Source organism: Vipera berus (assembly GCF_964194415.1).
Source record: "Vipera berus genome assembly, chromosome: 1".
Taxonomy (NCBI): Eukaryota; Metazoa; Chordata; class Lepidosauria; order Squamata; family Viperidae; genus Vipera; species Vipera berus.
Window position 1 is genome coordinate 195,930,055 of NC_138202.1, and position 15,919 is coordinate 195,945,973.

At 41.9% G+C, this 15,919-nt stretch overlaps 1 protein-coding gene across 8 annotated transcripts in view; it reads left to right on the forward strand.

The window, feature by feature from the left end:
• EHBP1 (EH domain binding protein 1) overlaps positions 1-9,759 on the forward strand; it is a 304,632-nt gene extending 294,873 nt beyond the window's left edge. For all 8 annotated transcript variants that reach the window (XM_081344185.1, XM_081344189.1, XM_081344187.1 and 5 more), the window contains 2 exons: positions 8,299-8,413; positions 8,724-9,759. In XM_081344185.1, coding sequence (XP_081200311.1) covers positions 8,299-8,413; positions 8,724-8,814 — 206 coding nt within the window. In that variant the 3' untranslated portion in view covers positions 8,815-9,759. The remainder of the gene's footprint in view (positions 1-8,298; positions 8,414-8,723) is intronic.
• The last annotated feature ends 6,160 nt before the right edge of the window (positions 9,760-15,919 follow it).

The following is a 15,919-nucleotide window of genomic DNA, read 5'->3' on the forward strand; positions in this document are numbered from 1 at the left end:
TCAAATTCTGTCTTTACAGTTCAAAGATGTTTACTTAAAAGTTAATCCTTTGGGCTCTGTAAAATGCGTAAGATGGATCTTTTGTCTAATCAATTTAAATTGATTTTGCTATTCTGTATTGACCTCCTAACCCTTTGACTGTCCATGGTAATTTCCTTCTTTACCTGATAAGGTACCTGATCCATAATAAATCAATTCTAATTAGTTTAGAGGCTTTACTGGAAGCATGAGTTTGGAGGGGAAAGCCATGAAGTGCCAGGTAGCTTTTTACACCTCTTTGTATTTTCTTAACCAAAGTTGAAAATAATAGAAATCCTGAATAAAATCTACATCCAGAACATGTTCGTCACATTCTAGAAAGGGACCTGACAGCTATAAATATATTTTAAAAGAAATCTCTAAACCCAGTAATCTAGAAAGTATTGTTTTCTAGACCACTGTGCTTTAAGGCTTGAAAGATGCTTAAATAATTGCATGAAGTAGCAATGTGTTGGTTTTTAAACAATATTATAAACCATATTTTAGGAATAATATTGAGAGACAAAAACCTTATATTATCTCTCATACACACATGCATGCACATTGTAATGATTTTAACAGCAATTGTCATGTCTCCTCTTTCAGTGGACTTTTTAAATTGGATAACATTTATCAATCATTTCCTAGCAACTAAACGTTATACAGAAATTTAGCAATTAGTCTCATCTACAATTTCAATTAGTGGAACAAGAAAAATTACACTTTTACCTTTACTGTATCCTGGAAATCAAGAATTTAAATCTGGAACAGATCTGAGAGTGGGTATAAGGAGAAAGAAATCTTGTTGAACAAGCAAAAGTCTACTTGTGAGACATTTTATTTATTTATTTTAAAAAAGACTTGTATAACCACCCCTATTGTGACTATAACCCAAGGCTTAAAGGCATAAAGCAGTAAAAACAGCAAAATCTCTCAAACAAGCTGAATAAAAATTAACAAATGCTAAATCAAAATGTGTGGTACCTCTTTAATGCATCAATTTTACAGGGCTCTAGCTTCATTCTAGGGATGCGGTGGCTCAGTGGGTTAGGACGCTGAACTTGTCGATCAGAAGGTCGGCAGTTTGGTGGGTCGAATCCTGAGTGCTGTGTAACAGAGTGAGCGCCTGTTACTCGTCCCAGCTTCTGCCAACCAAGCAGTTCAAAAGCATGTAAAAATGCAAGTAGAAAAATAGATACCACTACGATGGGAAGATAACAGCGTTCCGTGCGCCTTTGGCATCTAGTCATGCCGGCCACATGACCACGGAGACGTCCTCGGACAACCGCTGGCTCTTCGGCTTTGAAACGGAGATGAGCACCGGCCCCTAGAGTCGGAAACGACTAGCACGCATGTGCAGGGGAACCTTTGCCTTTACCTTTTAGCTTCATTCTACCATATCACTTGTGGGAACAGCCACCTGTTCAAGGCCTCCTGGAAGATAAGCAGCATAGGTTGGATCATGCTTGGATCTCTGGGGAAAGGTTATTCCACAGGGCCAGGACAGCTATAGAGAAAGGTACACTTCCCCAGGTTCCTTCTACTAGATGACAACATTTAAGGGAAGGGAGCTGTAACACACCAACGTTATCTGGCCTGGTAGAACAGGCATAATTTTTCCAGGAGAGGAAGCCCCACAAGTAGCCTTGTCTCATTTAGGGCTTTTAAGGTGATAACCGGGGGCGCGGTGGCTCAGTGGGTTAGGACGCTGAGCTTGTCGATCAGAAGGTCGGCAGTTTGGCGGGTCAAATCCCGAGTGCCGCGTAGCAGAGTGAGCGCCTGTTACTCGTCCCAGCTTCTGCCAACCTAGCAGTTCGAAAGCACGTGAAAAATGCAAGTAGAAAAATAGGGTCCACTACGGTGGGAAGGTAACAGTGTTCCGTGCGCCTTTGGCGTCTAGTCATGCCGGCCACATGACCACGGAGACGTCCTCGGACAAACGCTGGCTCTTCGGCTTTGAAACGGAGATGAGCACCAGCCCCTAGAGTCGGAAACGACTAGCACACATGTGTGGGGGAACCTTTACCTTTACCTTAAGGTGATAACCAGCACACTGAATTGCTTCTGAAAAGAAACTGGAAGCCAGTCCAGTTTAAGCAGCAATAGTGCAGTATAGTATTGGTATGTTCTGGGCCAGTTGTAGTTTCTTGATGGTTTTCAAAGGCAGCTCTATGTACTACAGCACATTAGAGTAATCCAACAGAGAACTGACAGGGCATGAATGAGTGTAAGCAAGGCCTCCTGCTTCAGGAATGGCTACAGTTGGTCCACAAGATGGATCTCTGCAAAGGTTCCTCAGCCATGGCTGCCACTTCCTCCTTGAGCGGTTTTTTTAAGTCCGGGGGACTCCCAAATTGTACACCAGCCCTGTCCAAGAATCAAAGATTACATATCACTTGATGCAGGATGTCCAAAAATTCAGAATGACGTTGTCTTGCTAGGGTAGAGTTAAAGTTGGTTCTTTCCCTCCAAACCTTTACATCTTCTAGGGACTGGGCCAACATTTGAGGATGTTGCCCTCAAGTTATCCCACTCTATTTCATTCTGAATAGACATACTGGGGAGCCTATCAGTACTCTGTTAACACAATTATAATGCATCATGACAGTGTTCAAATGGCACAACGTCTTGTTCACTCAAAACCAAGAGTTACCTGAAAAGCTTACTTGGTTTGAGTGATATTCCAGGTGCCAGACTCCAAAAGATGGGTGAAGATGTGATAGAAATTATATCAATTAAATTCCATTTGTATGATTTCATTCTGTTAACAAATTTAATTACTAAATGCATTTATTTCTCAATGCACAAACATACTCACACATACATATGTATATACAATTATTCCCCCTCTTAATACATATAAACATACCCACATATAACAATCCTATACAGTATTTTTTTAAATTTCTCAATTGATTGTTCCGTGCACATCATGTATATCTATACAAATGTTGTCAACTCATCCTAAAGAATCCTCACAGTATCTCCTTCATCCTGTGGGAATATTAACTTACATTGGTTTTTTAGAGTGGTATACAGGCAAATCTCTGGAGGCAGTTCTCCTGCAACCAGGACCTTTGGGGATCTTCTATCAGTGGGAACCAGGGGAACAAATCAGAAGCAATGCTTGCCCATCTCCCAATATCTCCTAGCAATCATGAACATCAAGAAATGGTTCTTGGATCTGTTAATCAACTGGCCCAAGATATTTTTTAATTACCGATTCCATTATTCGAGAGCGCTTTCTCTTTTTTTCTAGCACACATGTCTGTGTTACCATTTCTTATTTTTTCACTCTCTTCTTCCTGGGAAAAATGAGCAATTGTGAATAGACAAATGAAAAGTAGACTTGCTTGGCCAAGAAAGCAGTAAATCAAGACAGCAACATCTGAGCACCACTTCAGCGAACCTTCACTTCAAAAACAAAAGTAAAGGCTAATAGAAATAAAGTCACCCATTGTCCACATGCAGTGGACAAGGCAGCTGAAAGTGCAGTAGCTGAGCAGGAGAAAAATGTTGTTTGCTTTGTTTCTTTCTTTGTGTGATAAGGAAATTAGTTGTGTATGCATGGCGCTTAACTTCCAGCTGGGTAGAACAGTGGCCAGTCCTGATCTATTCCAGTCACTAGAGGAAACTGCACAAAACCTTATTCCATGACCAGCATGGAGTTACACTATTTTGTGCCACTGCAGGGTGATAGCAATGACAAAGTTTGTCAACAGATTCTTCAGGGGGCTATAGCAAAGGTTTGGGCTACACACCCTGGAGCCATAATTTGTAAAGCTCTATTATATATAGACCCAAGCCTTAGAGCAAGCAAATGTGTAGATTATGATGCTTTGTAAATAGAAGATTTAACTAATCCTATAACCTTATTTCCATCAAAAGTGTTGGCCTTGTGTATATAGCCGTACGTGCATATTCGCAGCCTGAAAGGTATAGTTCTGCAGTGGTTTCAGTATTTCCCAGCTGGAGAGCAAATTTCAGGAGGTGATACTAGGAGATGCTGTTTGACGTCCCATCGTTTGAATATGCAGTTTCACAGAGTTCAGTGTTGTCCTAACGTGCTACTTAACATGAAATTGTTGAGGAGTTTAATCGTGGCATATTTAGAATTGTACAAATAACAGGGATATAAATAGCTTAATATACATCTATAGAACAACATATAATCTATCTATTTGCAGTTATGTACTTAAATGCAGATGCTGCTCATTCCCATCCTGAGACATTTAACTAGAGTTTATAAAAGATTTGGTCAGCTTTGCTTTCGAGTTGTATATTGCTCCAAAGCTCTCATATCAAGCTGTAGAGCAGACACTTTTCAGACTTGCACTAAGTTCCGATTCACGTCACCTTTAAGAAAGGGATCCACAACCTGGCCTTTTGACTTGTAGACTTACTAGTAATGTAATAGCTTTGTAGCAATCTTAACTTTTGGAACAGAATAAAATTACACTACATGACTAAGAAGGGCTGAATCTCAGAATGGGTTGCCTGGTTGTTCATATGTGCTTTCATGAAATATGAAGGAGGTTCATAATTACTGCAAAATCAAATTGTCTCATTGACACTAGCTGAGTGTTGAGAATCTTCATGCATGCATGGTCCTTTTAGTTCATATTTAAAAGCCTTCCTGAAAAAGATTATGTTCATGTTTTGCACACCCGAGGGGAGGGGTGGAGGCACAGTTTTCTGTCCAAGAAATGGATCTTCTTTAGAATGTTCTACATTTATTCTTGGCTTCAAGTTTGAAGTGTGGGCACTTCTTAAAGGATTTATGCATAGGGTTCACTATTTTTGTAGTTATGATTTGTATGATAAGCTTTTTATATTTAAAATCAATAGGTAATCCTGTGGAGGAGCTTATCCTCTAAAACCCCGTTTGTAAATCTATTTAAGTTTTGTTACATAGTTCTGGCCACAGTACTCCATAGATTGATTAGGTTCAGCAGTAGAATTCTATCAAATGGAGGAGGAGGAGGAGGAGGAGGATGCAAACTCAGGATTGTCTGTTGACTGGTACTAAAGCTAAGATCTTAACTTCAGTCACCCAATATGCTCTTTACAAAACTCATGTTAATTTTCATCAAAAGTGTAAGTCTTATTTTATAGTGACACCCTTGAAAGTTTTGTTTTTATTTTTTAGTTGTAAAACTTTGATCATTTTCATTCTGATGTTTTTTTTCCAGAGTGCTCGTCATGATATTTTTATAAAAATACAAAGATATAAACATCACTAAAATAAATACATCTGTTATTGTTATGAATACACATTAAACAATAAAATTCCTTAAAAATTGAATATGACATACAGTAACTGCAGTGTTAATCCTAAGAGAAGTTTTGGCTTTTTACCCCTTTTAAACAACTTACATCAGGGGTTCCCAACCGGGGGTGCTCGCGCCCCCTGGGGGAACAAGATGATATTCCAGGGGGTGCAAAAACTTGGGTTTTCAAAATTATAGTGTAAATACATAATTTGTTGCCATTATTTTGAACTTTTGTAAGGGATGCAAGAAAATATCAGAAGCATTCTAGGGATACAGGTATAGAAAAGGTTGGGAACCGCTGAGTTACATCTATGAGATATAACCAATTATCTTTAATTTCAAAGGTAGTTTTCATTGTGACACGGGAGGGAACATTGCTGTTTGAAGCAACATATTTTTATATATATTTTTAAGTATGTATCTTGGCCAATAGTGCCAAATTTGCAGTTGTCAGGAGAGAGAGAGTGGGGGAGAAAACTTGTACCTCAATGAAGTGAGTTCACCTGAAATTAATAGAACTTTTTTCTGAAGAGGGTTCAGGTGACTGCTTAAGCAGATTGTTCAAAAATGTTTTCATCTAAGACTTCAGGATTGTTCAAAAATGTTTTCATCTAAGACTTCAGGACTTATAATTTTGGGTATCTGATTATTATCCCAGAAGAATTATCATGTCTATTATTTACTTTGATCAGAATATTTTACACTGTTTACTTCTGAATGTAAATAAAATTGCAGTTGGTATCTTAATGAAAGTGTGGTACTTATCCAATAAAGCTTTTCTTAAACTGGTTTTACATGAAAAATGAATTTCTGAAATCTGTGGTTTTATTTCAAAGAATGTGTTTTGAACAGTATTTTGGATAATAAGAGTTTGGACATTCTTCCAACCTAGAGATAGTAGTTGTTCCAGCTTTGCTTTCCAGTTCCAAATATAGGAATTGAAATGTAACATTTTCACAAAGTTACGCACAGAGGTTATTTTTCTTCCATTCAATGGTGTACAGTTCTCAAAGATTACCTGGACAAGTCCCTTCAGTTTTCTTAGCAAGGTTTTTCAAAAGTGGTTTGCTATTACTTCCTCCAAGGGCTGAGAGAGCGCGACTGGCCCAAGATCACCCAGCTGACTTTGTGCTTAAGGTGGAATTAGAACTCACGGCCTCCCAATTATTAGCCTGATGCCTGAATCACTACTCCAAACTGGCTCTCTATATGTATAGGTTAGAAACATGTTTTTTCTTAAATGCAAATGCAGGTACTGGCTATTGTTGAATAATAGGAGACTCTGTAATTTTTGTTAGTTCCCCTTCTTCTCAGTGAAATATCTAAATAAAATAGTTGTTATTTTCTGCTTCTGTGCATGAGCATAAGTTCCCCTTATGTCTATTAGCATGCATATGCTAACTTTGCATATTGGGAAAGCAATTTAAAGACTGGTCCACACATTCCTGGTTTTCTATTGCTGTTTTAAGCTTTATTGGATGAATCTGCATCTAATTTTTAATTTGTAAATACAAAACCAAATTCACTCTGGCACTACTTGCTTGCATAAAGCTTCTGAACAGTTTTTCTGCCTTGAATAAATTTTGCCTTGCAGGGGGGGTCAGGGGGATTTGAACCAGCACATTCTTGTGTGGTTTGTGAAGATTCACATGGTAACCATTGGGGTGCATTGTTAGGTTTATCTGAATAAGCACCAGCCATGTGAGGCTTAACATGATTGCTCAGGGCAATGGCCAGGGAAGAGAGAAATCCAAAAGACTTCCAGTGCCTTTCCTCTGTTTTCGTTTTTTTGTGGGTTTTTTTTGCAAAAGTTGATAGAGGACACCACATGAGTCAGAAGCTATGGAGGGTTTTCTGTGTTGTTGTTGTTGTTGATTTAAAGAAGGTGGGTGTCCTGTTTCTCTCCTCCTTCTCATTTGTTCCTCTATCTCTCTCATCATCTACTTCTCCTTCTCTTCATTGTTTACCTTCCTAATGAGGGAGGCGGGATAGGGAGGTAGTTGAGTGACAGATACAGGCCTTTGCTGTCTGGCCTCTAGAGCAGTTTGTTTGGTGTGCTCCAGTGTTAAAACTGCCCTTTTTAATGAAACATTGATACTGTTTGTCTTATAAGAAGAGATATCAGCAAAGAGACCTAATCTCATTCCTTTATGATCTCTTGAAATAAAAAAAATAAAGCAAACCTAAACCATAGAAGAAAAAGATATAAATTCTTACATATGCAAGAATTCATATTGTCGCTGTCAACAAATCTGGAAAATTATGTGAACTTAAGATTCAGTTTATTAGAGAAACTATCAAGCAATCTGAATCATTATGGAAAAAAGTTGAGTGATATTATTTAGTAGATGTACTTCGATTTCATAGGAGACACTAATTGTTGATTCTCATTTTAAAATTATTCTGAGGCGCCTAGTGACCAGTGTGAGTATTTTCAACTGCTAAGATATAGCAAAGGGGGAAAAAGGAAAATTATAATCAATTTGGAAGACGAAGGCAATTGCATTGTGATAAAAGTTTTATTGTATGTTGTTTTGCAGTTTTCAATCTCTATCTTTTTCTGGTTCAGAAACAGAATCTCTGTAATTCATGAGAAGGGGGTGGAAGTTATTTAGGAAATCTGTAATAAAAACGAGTGAGTGCATAAACATTAATAAAAATGCAATCTTTTGTGTATCTTCTCTTAACTATGATTTGTTAAGTAAAATGTTTTTCCCCACAAACATGAATATAGGAAAACCACAAACCCCCCCAAAAAAACCCTTGTTTCATTTCATACATATTTATGTTATTAAGTAGTATTACTCAAAAAAATGCATAGGTTTTTCTTAAATACTGCTGAAAAATATTGGGTCTTATTTTATCAAACAGAACCTGAAGAAGTCAAATTAGATTTCTTGTAGTTATATAGATCCATAGGGAAACCAGCCCGATGATACTGATTTGTTTAGATCATATGTATATTAAGCTCTGAAAGCACACATTTCTGGATTTCTTCTCTTTTCAGACTGGCAAAAGACTGAAGCTCAGAAGAGGCGGGAGCAACTTTTGCTAGATGAACTTGTTATTCTCGTTAATAAACGTGATGCGCTGGTCAGAGATTTAGATGCCCAAGAAAAACAGTAAGCTTCATATTTTTGAGGAATGCCAGTAATAAGATCAAGTTTTGTTTGCATTGTTCTTAAAGTTTTATGTTCAAGAAAAAAACCCTTCAAGAGAAGGTCAATCATCTGGCATAGAAGCAATTAAATCTCCTTAAGTCCTGCATTTTGGTAAAGTGATCTGCTACTAGTTCTTACCTATGGAAACAGATGGTGTAACCTGGTCCCTGAAGTGACTCCCTAAACTCCTTATCTGTGCATAACTACTACATTGAAATGTAAAGCAGAATTTTGATAGGAAAACTACTGACAATTGTATTTGATTTTTTAGGGCTGAAGAAGAAGATGAGCATTTGGAAAGAACACTTGAACAAAACAAAGGAAAAATGGCCAAGAAAGAAGAGAAATGTATCCTTCAATGACTAGCTTTCATGGGCCAAGATACTGTCACTTTTTGTAACTTCAGCCTTCTTACATTTTGGATATATGCCAACACCAAGACTAGAGAACTAAATCACAAACAGACCTCTTAAAATTTCAGAATTTTCCATTTGACCAGATCAGCTTTATCTTAAATTGTTTTCTGATTCTCTCTCCCCTTTTCATTCAAGCAACAGGGTTTCAGAAATAGCTTTCCACCGGGACTTTTTTTGTGGATTTAATTATCTTAAATAAGTTTGCTCCCAAATGTTTAAGCAGCCATCCACTTGTGTAAAAAGGGAGAAAACCTTAGCATTATATTTTAGTTAAAAGAACTTGCAAATACATTGTTCTATGTAGTTACACAGCACAGAAAGAAGGAAACATGCTCAATTATTTCCTCTGGTTCTGCCATATGTATTAAATATGTTATCAACCATTTTATTGTTCGATCATACTCATACAATTTCTTTCAATGTGCTATATTTACATGCTTTTTTCAGCTGCAGTTTTACACTTTCATTGTAAGTACAATTATAAAATTTAAGGCTTTCTTATGTGCTCAGAGAGCAGTTCTTTTTAACCAATCTTTTAAGAGTCTTGCAACCTAAAAAAAGTGATTGTAAAGATAAGGCTAATTGAAGTATGATCAGTTTACAGAAAATTCTTCTTTTAAGGCTACCCCATTTTTTATTAATTATTTATTTACCTGTTAGTTTAGGTCCCCTTTCTTGATCTTGTGCTGGACCTCTGCAGTCTGGTTCTACAGTGCTGTTAATATTTATTCTGTATCCATCAGGGGTCTGTCTTGCCATTGTTTGGAAAATCTTGCAAGTAAATATATCCTTCTTTAGTATCATGCTCATTTTTGTGGAAATGGTTATGTTTATTTATTACAATACCAAGTTATGTATAATTTTTCAATAAAAGCTGGATCTTTCTTATCATAGCTGGACTGGGCTGCTTTATTATACATTTCAAATCCAGTTGCTTCTCTAGGACATTGTGGTGTAATTGTCAGCCCAAAACACAAACAAACACACACACACACACACACACACGTCTTTTTCAATTTGAGAAATTGGAACTAATTGGGAGAATATTAATCTCTTTTTTATTTGTAATAATTATAAATGACTTATTTATTTAATATTTAGAGTTATTTTACAAATGTGTTACACAAAGATTAGGCACTCATCTGTCCCTGTAAGTTTATGTTAATTACAATAATTTGTTAATTTGTTCAGCTACAATAATTTGCTTTTATTCATTGAAAATAAATACAGCTGAATTCTGTGAAGCAAACTGCTTACAAATTGCTGATGTGCTATATGTGTATCCAAAGTTTTTTTTAAAAAAAAATCAGCATATTCCACATATCTCTATCAACAAATGAGCTGCACTGAGCACAGGGCTTTCTTCCAGGTAAAAAAAATGTATAGGATTTCAGCCTAAGCTACTTCTTATTTTTATAATTAAACCTGTAGCCCAGGATCTGGCATTGATACACTCTGCCCTGTTCAACAAGTCTGAAGGATATTTAAAAACAGTGCCAAGACAAGTAATTCATTCTTCTGGATGTGAGTTGAATTGATTTAACCAGAAATTGGATCAGATGGGTTTTACTCTGGAAAAAAAATCAAACTAAAGGATTATTTGCAGTGGGAAACAGTTTGTTTGCAGTTGGAACAGAAGTGGGTCTTACAAATGTGGATCTTGGTTCTACTCCTGTCTGGAGGAGCCCAAATCTCTTTGCTGTTTGAATGGATGTAAAACTCACCAGAAAACTGGGGGGGTAATGGGGAGGGACTAGATCTAGATTCACAATCTAGATCAGGGACTTATGTTGGAAGGGAGGGGGGAACCAAAAGCGTTGCAAGGAGAATCCCCGATATGTTACAGAATCCACATGGTGAATAATCCGGTTAAAATGATAACAAGTGCCAGTGTAAATACGAGGAAACTTGCACCTTGTGCCTTTGGATGTATTCATAATGGGAATCGCTTTCTGCCCCGGCGTTCATATGCTAAATGAATTAAACCTCTTATCTTCCTCGATGACTGGATGAAATTCAGGACAGAACCTCTCTCGCTCTCTTTTCTCCCTTCTACCCTCCCTCTCTCCTTTTTCTCCTCCCCCTTTTCTAAATCTCCCCCACGCCGTCCGCGACCTCCTCCTCCTCCCCCTCCCGTATTGCTGCCCCCTCCTTCCCTATTCTTCCCCCCCCCCGCAACAAAGGCGACAAATTCCACCGCCTCAGCCTGCCTTTAAAAGCGGCGTTTAATTTGGGCCGAGGAGGAGAGAGGAGAGAGAAGGCGGGCGAGCAAAGCGGCGGGGACCGCGTTGCTCTTTGTTACGAGAAACTCGCTTAATTCGCTTTGCCGGTTCCTGAGGGCCAGATTAGAATTTATTAATTTGGCTGTTTCGCGTGTGTCTCCTTGCTCGCACCCACCCCACCCACCCTCCATTCCGCTGCCTCTCCCGCCCAGTGCCTCAACCAGGGGAGCTCCGCGCGGCTCCGGACCCCCGGCGAAAGCCGACGGCGGGCCGGGCCCAGGAGCTTCCAGACGCGAGGCGCGCCGTTCGCCTCATCTCCCGCGCTCGATTCCCGCGGGAAAAAAAACTCCCTTCTCAGGCACTAGCGGGGCTCGCACGTCTCTCGGCGACTGAAAAAGCGGGCAGCGTGAAAGGGACGGGTTGCCGCCGCCTTCACGATGACCGGAGGGGGGGTGGGGAAGGGAGAGGAGACCCCGATTTTGAGTAATTTGGCGGCGAAGGGCCGGTCGGGCTGTGGCGATGCCACGCTTGGACTCGCCGCCCAAAGGTGGCACCGGCCAAGGCGGCCCCGTCCGGCTGCGCCATTGGCTGGAGTTCTGTTTGGGAGAGGGGGAGGCGACGCCCGCTCCCCTCCATTAACCCCCTCCCCGCCCCCGGGAGCGAAGCCTTCTTCCCTTGAGGAAGAGTTAAAGGGCGGGGTGAGCAGAGGCGGGCGCTGTTGGGTCTTGGCGAGCCTTTTCTCCCGGCCTCGGCCGATGAGGCTGGGCTGACCAGAGCAGCTTCTCGCGTGGGGCTTTCGATCTGAAGACAGCGGCCGCGCTGGCAGACTTTCGAAACAAAGCGGAGCTCGGATCGAGGCAAAGGACAAGGCCGCCCTGGAAAATAACCCCCACGCGATGGGGAAGCCGTCGGAAGGAAATGCCTTGACTCTTAGTGCGCCTTGAAGGGGTCCAGGGCGTTGTGCCGCAACTTTACTGTCGGGTCCCAAAAGGGGCTTTGTCAAGAGGCCCCTGGCCTCTCCCTTTGTTTTTCTTTCAAGACGTTTCGCTTCTCATCCGAGTAGTTCCTCAGCAGCGAAACGTCTTCAAAGAAAAACAAAGGGAGGCCAGGGGCCTCTTGAAAAACCACCTTTGGGACGACCAAGACCTGGAAAACTGAAAATCTCCATAGACATTTACTGTCGGGTAACTTCAGCGGCCGCCGCTTCTGGTTTCTTGAAGGGGATCCGACTTGCCTTGATTCAACGAACCGCATCTGTTTCGAAGTTTCTATCTTTCGAGTAGCCTTACCCGAAAAAAAAGTAAACGCCATAGATTTTAGTTGAACTGCGCGGGGATTATTACATTAAATTGGAAAGAAAATGGGGTGGCTGATTTGTGTTTGTGTTTCTTTGCCTTCCTACTGCGGACCCCAAACGACTCCACCAGTAGCAACCCTCCCTGCCCCAAAATAGAAGGGGATCCGTCTCGCGAAGCTCCTCATCCAGCTTTGAAGGGGATTATTTCCCTTTGTAATTCCCCCCCCATTCCCGGTAATTACCGAGGGGAGAAAAACTTCTTTGTTTCGAAAAAGAAAACTTTGCTGGGAGGGGTACGCCATAGGTGTCCTACACACACATACACACACACACACACACACACACGGTCTCCTTCCAGACACTGCAGCTGCACCCCGGCGATTCTAATGACACAAAGACAGACGCAACCAGCGGGCAAGGCAAAGGGACGGAGTTTGGAGAACGGCCACAGTCAAAGCGGGCTAATCTGGGAGGCGAGGCCTTGGCGGAGGGTGAGGGAGCCGGCCAGATTCGGTCCCTGGGCACTTGGGGCCTCAGGCAGCTTCCCCCCCCCCACACACACACACAGACTTCGCCCGACCACCTCCTACTCTCGCACAGGCCACTTGGCTTCTCCTTCTACCCGCTTCCCTCCTCGGCCCCTCAGCAGCGCCTAGAGAAGAAGGGAGGCTGCTTGACCCGCTGGGGCTTACCTTAATGCCCTTCATTAGGCTTGCCCGGCCAGAAGCCCCGAGGGCGGCCAGGGCCGGGAGTGGGAGCCGGCTGCTTCCAAAAGGTGAAGGAGATGCCCTTCCCCAAGTGATCCTTGGAGGAGCGGGGAAGCCGCCTGTTTAGGCCCGGCTTGCTGGGAACGGGCCAGGCTAAGAGGCAGGAGACCAATGCCCTCCCGGGGCGGGCTTCCTCTTCCAGGGGCTCCTCTCTGCCACTTGGGCAGGGAGACTCACGTCCCCGGCGCCTTCCAGCACAGACTCAACTTTTCCTGTGCCTGCTCTCTGCCTTCTCGCCTCCTTTCTGGCTCTGCCTGCTCGAGCCCCCCTCTGCTTGCCCTTAATCCAGGGGTTTTATGGGCTGAGCATTAAGGAAATTCGCCTGCAATTTGGGATTAGACAAATACTCTTATTACAGGGGGAGAAAACACACGCGCACAAACACACAGAAAGAGGGGGAGAGAGAGAGAGAGAGAGAATGCGTAAAGCTTAGGGGGTTTAGTGCTACTTGATACTCTGAGCTTTTCTGTCGACTTGGTCGCCTCGTTGGAAGTCTGGGACGGGGAGAACCAGCGGCTGCCGGGCTCATTTCCGAAGGCCCGAGCAACGTCCCCCCTACTACGCCATCCCCCTTTCCCTCTCCACCCCCGGTTCACCGCCACAAGAGAGGAAGGAAGGGGTTATGCCAGCGGATAGGTAGCTCAGCTGTAAGGTATTTCCGTGGGAGATGACCTGATCTAGATCTCTAATCTTGGGTGGGAGCATAGCGGTGCAGGGGGCTATTTTGTTCCGAGGATGGGGCTGCAGAAGAAAAGGCTTCCTTCTCAAAGCTAGGGTCCATTTCCTTCCCCCCTCCCCGGCCGTGAAAAATGGTCTCCTAAATGGACAGTGTCTCAAGCGCCTAAAGGCACTTAGCCCTGCTTAGACTTTGCAAGGTAGTGGCCCCGGAGAGACCCCCCCCCCGCCTTAGTTTCCCCATCTTTCTCCCCCTCCCTTTTTTGTGAATGGGCTGCGGCAGCTTTGTTCCGCGGAGAAGTGCCCGTGTCGCTGACTTTTGTGGGCAATAGAAGGATCTTGTGAACCCTCTTTTCTCCTCTTCTCCCTCTCCTTCTCTCTCTCTCTCCCCCCCCCCTCCGTTTGATTAAATGTCCCCTCAACGAAAAAAATGTAATTTGGCCGAGCTGGCGGTCGCTCCCTTTGAACATTAGCTCGCTTTCAGCTCCAACTTCAATTAGAAGGAGTTGATTTTGAGAGATCAACAAAAGAACCTCACCAAAGCCTTATTAAAGGTCCTAAGAAGATCTCCCGGATCCTTTGAGAAGCAGTTAAAGAAACAGTGTGCTTCCCTCCTACGCTGTTACCGTATTTCATTGGGGCTCCAAAGGAAAGTGTCTCTCCAGGAAAAGAAAAAAAAAAAGAATTTCACTTTGATGGTGCGGCCACTAAGTCCTTTTACGAAGTCCTTTTATTTGTTTGGTTAGCAACCAGTTGATTCAGAAAAATCGGGATGGTGATTTTCATTTTGCTCTTTATGTGTCTAGAAGTTTTCCTTTTCTGTTGAAACTTTATATGTAAAAAAAAAAGAATTATCTGTAGAGGATTAGTGTCTATTAATATTTATGAGTCTGATACCCTCAGTATGGCATGCACTGAGTGTGTGGTACATGTATGTGTCTGAGAGAGACAGAAAGGACGGAGCAACAGTGTGTGTGCATGTGTGTACAGGGAAGTAATAAGCTCTTCAGCGGAAGATGTCAAAAAAGTATACAAAATGTCAACGTATTGATTACAAATACACATATCAATAATTTAGATTCTGGTGAATGACTGTAGAAGGAATATTTATGACTACATAGAGCTCCTCAGAAGAAACATCCCAGCCACAATCCTCAACATATTTTTCCCGGGATTAGAGCCCATTGAAGTCAGTGGGACCTCTTTATGGACATGTATAGAACTACTATATAAATCTTTCATGGACGTTGGGCTAATGTTCACCAACAAAAGAGTGTTTTCTTTATTTCGTTGGGACTTACTGCACAAAGAAGATTTCGTATCAGAGAACATTTTGGAATGGTGTTTGATTAACTATGTATTCACGAGAACGGTCATTAGCAAACTTCTTAGGGGGACGCTACCTAATTGCATATTCCGTTAGACATGCTGGCATACGCTATTTTTAGGTATACAAGCAAGGAAAGCAACAGCAATATCTATATAAGATAGATAACAAAGACTGAAAGATATAAGTTCGCGTTCGCTTGTAGTAGGCAAACTTATGCAAAATATCCGAATTTCATATTAGCCTATTCGTGCTACTCTATCTTTTCTTTTCTGCTTCAAAGAAAACAGGCGAATCCCTCGAAATCCATGCATTAGGTATCTTTGTTTCCCTACTCTAAGTAGAAAGACCACTTGGTAACTTTTTCCGCTCTCAAAACCCGTTCTTTGCCAGTCACTATATAGAAGATCTTTTTTAAAAGTGGTTTTTTTTTGTTTAACAAAAGGCTGGAATCTGTAAGCGCCCACTTCAGTCCTATGCTACTCAAAAGGAAAGTCCCACTGAACTCGGTGTAGACAGGATTAAACTTACTTCGAAAGTAAGTTTGCTGGAGGAAACTGGGCTTACAAACCAGGGAAGATGGACCCTGAACGATCCAAATGCCCCAGATTAGATGGGGGGGGGGAAACTTCCTTTTGTTGAGCAGCGTTTAAAAGGAAAAGAAACACCCTCTCCTACCCCCCCTGGCTTGGAGAGGAGGCCAGGACTGATGGCGAGGAAGCGACCCTTTGTGGAGTGAATTGGCCGGGGAGGAAGAGCGTCG